This window comes from Microtus oregoni, unplaced genomic scaffold (genome assembly GCF_018167655.1).
Source record: "Microtus oregoni isolate MIOR12 unplaced genomic scaffold, Mior012 000019F_ref0000042, whole genome shotgun sequence".
NCBI classification, from domain to species: Eukaryota; Metazoa; Chordata; class Mammalia; order Rodentia; family Cricetidae; genus Microtus; species Microtus oregoni.
In genome coordinates, this window is record NW_024543078.1 from 307,714 (window position 1) to 313,662 (window position 5,949).

Here is a 5,949-nt window from a genome sequence, read left to right on the forward strand (position 1 = left end):
TTCAGGCAAAACACTCATACGTATGAAAAATAAATTTAAATTTTAAAAAATAAATCAGTAACCCAAAGACAGTTTGGTGGCTCAGGGTCTTTTCTCGTGGCTCCGCCCTAAGGAGCCTTTCTGCTGTACTTCTCAGCGTCTGCAGTTCCTCACGCACGCAAACCAAAAGGCTCCGCCTCGCGGCTAGAGCTACGGGTTCCTCCTAGTTTAGCTGGACCACAGCGACTGACAAGTCAGTTCTCCAATCATCATGCCGAGTGACCCTATAACCAGGTCACAGGGGCGGTGCAGAAGCATAGAATGAATAGGGGTGACCAGGAAGTCTGAACTCAGACTGGAAAGGCAGTAAGTCCGGCGGTCTTCGGTCTTCTGTCTTCGGTAGGTGACAGGGCATCTGGCCTCCCTAATTCCCTTCTTTCCTCTTAACTGGAGCTAAGGGTCTGTTTGTGTCTGGGAACTAGGAACTCCGTTTGCCTTTTCTTGGTGTGTGTGTGTGTGTGTGTGTGTGTGTCCTTATCTAAGGTTGAGGATCTGGAGCTTCCTTCCCCTTGTTGCTCCAGGGCGGGGTCCTTTTCTAAGCTCCCTGCCAAGGGTTCTCAGAGTGTCCTGGGGCGTCTGGAGTTTAAGAGGATGGTTAAAGACCTCCAGTACCTTTCCAGTAAGAGGGAAATGAGTGCCGGAGACAGTTAGGCGTCTCGAGGTGTGGCTTATTAAGGTAGTGAAAGAGGGAGAGACACTAGGAATAGAATTTCTAAGGTTTTGACCCTGGGCTAGAGAAGGCTACTGGGGCGCTGGAAAGAGGAAGGATTTTCTATCTATCTATCTATCTATCTATCCAATTTGATTTTTCAAGGCTGAGTTTCTCTGGGTAGCCCTGATTGTCCTGGAACTTGCCTTTTTTTTTTTTCCTTTTTTCCCCCTTTTTTCTTTCAAGACAGGGTTTCCCAGTAGCTATGGAGCCAGTCCTGGAACTCGCTCTGTAGACCAGGCTGGCCTTGAACTCACAGACTTCTACCTGACTCTGCTAAGTGCTGGAACTAAAGGCGTGTGCACCTCCGCCATAGTGGTTCTATTAGTCAGAGCCTCTGTGAGGTGGAGGCTGGAGGGTGGGGCTCAGACTCTAGAAAATCCTTTTCCCCTTCGGGACTTTCAGTTTTTGCCTCTTTTCCTTCCCAGGCTGGAGCTAACATCTGGACATGTGGAACCCTAATGCTGGTAAGTATCTGGGGGCTGTCTTACCCAGCCCATTTTGCAATGGAACAGGCAGGCTCTGTGTCTACAGCTTCCCCCTTCCCTAAGCAAAATCGAAGTCTTGGACCACTGCTGCCAATTTTTCCTTCTCCTAAGTGTTAAGAAAAGCAGTAAAATTTGATTTTTGTTGACAGAGGTTCTGGATAGTTCTAATCTTTATTTTCTGGTTCTTTTTCCAGGGCCTAATTCATATCCACCCCAAGTTGTGTGCCCAGGAGGTCCCAATCCTGCCTGTCCACCACATGTCAATCCTGCCTTTCCTCCTGGCCCCTGTCCTCCTGGAGTTCCCCAGGGAAACCCAGCTTTCCCTCCGTGCCAACCTTCTTGCCCTACTGTGCCACAACCAGGATATCCAGGACACCCACCCCCGGGCCCCTGCCCTCCCTCGTACCCCCCACCTGGTCCTGGCATGTGCCCTGTGATTCCTCTGGCTCCTGGCATGGTCGGCCCAGGAACAGTGATAGATAAGAAGATGCGGAAGAAAATGAAGAAAGCTCATAAAAAGATGCATAAGAAACACAAGCATGGAAAGGTCGGTGTCCTCTGGGTCTGGCTGGGGACGGTGAGCGGGGCTGCGGGGGCAGGGGGGGGCTCGTGACCTGTGGGCATGGAAGATGACTTTTCCTTTATGTAAAGGAATCCTCCTGAGAGGAATTTAATAATATCGAGGCATCAGGTCTCTCTTACTTCTGAAAAGTGAAGCAGTGTAGGACCCCCCCATCCCTTTGGGGTCGGACACACCCACGGAGGCTGTGTCATTGTCACTTGACTCAGTCTTTGACAAAGCAAAACCACAGATATTAATTATCAGAAGGGTAAACACGGCCTTACTTCCATGGTTTCCTTTATCTCCTTCCGCATTCCAGGGTATTAAGTATTCCTTCTGTGGCCCAGCCTCCCAACAAAACCTAGGGTAAAAGAGGATTTTAATCTTCCTTTCACAGGGATACTAATTATTACTTAGGGAGTTTCCTTGAGGACTTGGGAAGGAGAGGGCAGACCTGGGTCTCCAAGCTTCAGTTAGATTTTATGCTCAATGTTTGCTTTGTGGATTGGGGCTTTAGTTCCTGATCCTAGGTCTTTGGTAGAGATGTGGGGAGTGAAGGAGAGACCCTGGAAATGCTCTAGAATGTTCTAGGGTAGGTGGAAGTTTGTCTGTACGGGCCCTTCAGCTCTCTGTCTCTCCCACCTTCCTGCTTGGTCAGGCCTAGAGGTACAGCATAACCCCACAGCTGCCGTTTCTACCCTCTCTTAGGTGTATAGATTCTAGTTTGTGATTGCCCATTCTTGCAGCTAATCTACAGGGGTTATAAGGTAGCGGCTCTTTTCTAGAGCTGTGCTACGCTGATTTAGTCAGTATTCCTGCCCTCACCTAGGTGTGGAGAAACCTAATCTGTAGGCAATGTTTAGTTCTGTGCGGCAGATGAGGACAATTTGATCTATTCCTGTGTTGGTTATGGGACAGGATGGGATGAGACTCCTGCCTCCTGGATACTTGGGCGAAAGGGTGGGGCATCACAGACTGGCCCTGGAGTGACCGGCCCTGGATCTGACACCGTGTCCTCTCCCCTTGCAGCACTCCTCCTCTTCCTCCTCCTCCTCTTCCAGCAGCGACTCTGACTGAATGCAGGGCTGGACCCTCCTCCCCTCGAGTCTCAGCAGCTCTGTTCTCCCATCGAGCTTCAGCTGTCATCTTGTGCTCCCTGCTCCACACCTGCCTGTGGCTTCCCCTGCTGTCGGTCCTGGCTGTCTAGGGAGAAGGGGAAGAAGACGGCTATGGGCTGGCGAAGCTGCCTTTGCCCTCTTGCCATCATTCTACTTGGCGAGGTCAGCGGGGGAACTGTCTTTCCAGGATGGTGAAGACAGTTTTAAATCTGCACCACGTGATCCTTTTTACTTTCTTTTATGCTTGTGACTGGGGTCTGTGAAAATTTATGATGGGAACCTGTATTTTTGTGTTGTTGGCACACGAGGGGATGGAGCGGCAGGCCTGCTGACTGCAGCGGGCACTGCAGAGCTGCTGGGGACCAGAGTCCCCTTCCCTGAAGAGCTCTTTTAGAACCTAGTCTGTTCCTTAGTTAAATGTTATCTCAGATGGCTCTCAGTCCAAATAAAAGCTACTCTCCTGGCTCTGCTCACCTGTGCCATCACCTTGACTGGGCTCAACACCCCAGGCTCCTTTGGTTACTCTTGGTCCTACCCTTTAAAGTGTGTCCCTTTTTTTTCTTCCTCTGAGAGTCTCACACCGCCCAGGCTCCACTATGTAGTCATAGGTTACTGTTTGTACTGGTCCTCCTGTTTCACCTTCCGAGTGCTAGGGTCACTAGCTGAGCTACGCGCCCGGTTATGGGCTTGCACTCAGTCTGTGCCTGCTGGGCAGGCGCTTCCACCAACCGAGTGAGGCCAGTGCCTCAGTGAGGAGGACACTATACTAATCTTTTCTTGTTTGTTTGTTTGTTTTTGAGACAGGGTTTCTCTGTGTAGCCCTGGCTGTTTGGGAACTCATTCTGTAGATCCGCCTGCCTCTGCCTCCTGAGTGCTGGGATTAAAGGAGATGGCTCAGACTATCATAGACGTCATCAGTCTCTGGTTCTTTATCAACTTTAGGGAGCAATCTGTGGCTCTGCCTTTAATCTACTGAATAAGATACTTTAAAAGTTAGCCAGGTGGTGGTGGTTAGGAGGCAGAGGCAGGCGGATCTCTGCGAGTTCAAGGCCAGCCTGGTCTACAGAGCAAGTTCCAGGAAGGCTCCAAAGCTACAGAGAAACCCTGTCTCAAAAAAAAAAAAAAACCCAAAATTTATTTTAATGTGTTTGGTTTTCATGTTATGTGTGTGCATTATGTGCATGCAGTTCTTGTGGTGGCCAGAAGGGGGCATAGGATATCCTGATACTAGAGGAACAGAATTTACAGAAAAAGATATATATGATCTTATGGCAGTTATTAGAATTGGCTTATCAGTTTTAGTCCAGCTAGTCTATATCCAACAATTGCTGTCTACCAACAGAAGATCCCAAGAATCTAGAGTTGTTCAGCCCATGAAGCTGAATGGTCTTCAGTATACAACAGAATCCCAAAGAAGAAGGCTCTAATGCCTGCGAAGAATGGACTTGTCAGAGAGCAAGCAGTCAAAGAGAGAGCTTCCTTCTTCCATGTCCTGTATCTGTCCAGAAGGTGTGGCCCAGATTAAGAGTGGATCTTCATGCCTCAAAAGATCTGGATTAAAAATGGTTCTTGCTGGGTAGCGGTGGGGCTGGTGGTAGTGGTGCACACCTTTTAGTCCAGCATTTGGGAGGCAGAGGCAGGTGGATCTCTGAATTTGAGGCCATCCTGGAAAAGAAAAAGTACATCTTCCCATTATAAATGATGAGGAGAAAAGGAATCCCTTAAAGGTGCACCCAACTGCTTGGGTTTCATAGTCAACCCCAGATACAGTGAAACTGATAGGTAGCAATAAGCATCATGTCCCAGCAGTGAGAGAAAGAAGGCAGTGCTCCTGTGTGCAGAGCGAGAGAGAAGGCAGTGCTCCTGTGTGCAGAGCGAGAGAGAAGGCAGTGCTCCTGTGTGCAGAGCGAGAGAAGGCAGTGCTCCTGTGTGCAGAGCGAGAGAGAAGGCAGTGCTCCTGTGTGCAGAGCGAGAGAGAAGGCAGTGCTCCTGTGTGCTGCGTGAGAGAGAAGGCAGTGCTCCTGTGTGCAGAGCGAGAGAGAAGGTAGTGCTCCTGTGTGCAGAGCGAGAGAGAAGGTAGTGCTCCTGTGTGCAGTGTGAGAGAGAAGGTAGTGCTCCTGTGTGCAGCGTGAGAGAGAAGGCAGTGCTCCTGTGTGCAGCATGAGAAGGCAGTGCTCCTGTGTGCAGAGCGAGAGAGAAGGCAGTGCTCCTGTGTGCAGAGCGAGAGAGAAGGTAGTGCTCCTGTGTGCAGTGTGAGAGAGAAGGTAGTGATCCTGTGTGCAGAGCGAGAGAGAAGGCAGTGCTCCTGTGTGCAGTGTGAGAGAAGGCAGTGCTCCTGTGTGCAGAGCGAGAGAGAAGGCAGTGCTCCCGTGTGCAGAGCGAGAGAGAAGGCAGTGCTCCGTGTGCAGAGCGAGAGAGAAGGCAGTGCTCCTGTGTGCAGAGCGAGAGAGAAGGCAGTGCTCCTGTGTGCAGAGCGAGAGAGAAGGCAGTGCTCCTGTGTGCAGAGCGAGAGAGAAGGCAGTGCTCCTGTGTGCAGAGCGAGAGAGAAGGCAGTGCTCCTGTGTGCAGAGCGAGAGAGAAGGCAGTGCTCCTGTGTGCAGAGTGAGAGAGAAGGCAGTGCTCCTGTGTGCAGTGTGAGAGAAGGCAGTGCTCCTGTGTGCAGAGCAAGAGAGAAGGCAGCGCTCCTGTGTAGTTGAGACCCACCGAGGCCACTTGTTTTGATTTTCCCAATGCTCTTATAGAGCTCTTGATGGCCTTGAACTCACTATGTAGGCCAGGCAGGTCTTGAACAGATCTCCCTGATGCTGTCTCCAGAGTGCTGGGATTACAGGCACGGGTCATCATGCCTGGCTGCAGGGTTGGTTTTTTTTTGGGACAAGATATTCTTCTATAATCTAGCTGACCTTGAATTTATGCTCCTACTGTCTCAGCTTTTTAGATACAGGAACTAAATGTGAAATACTACCGTAGCCAGTTCAACCATCTTCTCTATTTTTATTTTATGTGTCCTTTGCTATCTGACATTGCCTGTTT

At 50.1% G+C, this 5,949-nt stretch overlaps 1 protein-coding gene across 1 annotated transcript; it reads left to right on the forward strand.

The window, feature by feature from the left end:
- Positions 1-254: 254 nt before the first annotated feature.
- Prr13 (proline rich 13) lies at positions 255-3,386 on the forward strand. The gene is made up of 4 exons (XM_041669217.1): positions 255-378; positions 1,177-1,215; positions 1,431-1,783; positions 2,828-3,386. The coding sequence occupies exons 2-4, from the start codon at positions 1,197-1,199 to the stop codon at positions 2,873-2,875; spliced, it is 420 nt and encodes a 139-aa protein (XP_041525151.1). The 5' UTR covers positions 255-378; positions 1,177-1,196; the 3' UTR covers positions 2,876-3,386.
- Positions 3,387-5,949: the final 2,563 nt, after the last annotated feature.

Excerpts from the sequence above, each read along its gene's own strand:
- Prr13 (XM_041669217.1), top strand. Across the intron at positions 1,784-2,827 it reads AGAAACACAAGCATGGAAAG|CACTCCTCCTCTTCCTCCTC; the intron begins GTCGGTGTCCTC and ends CTCCCCTTGCAG.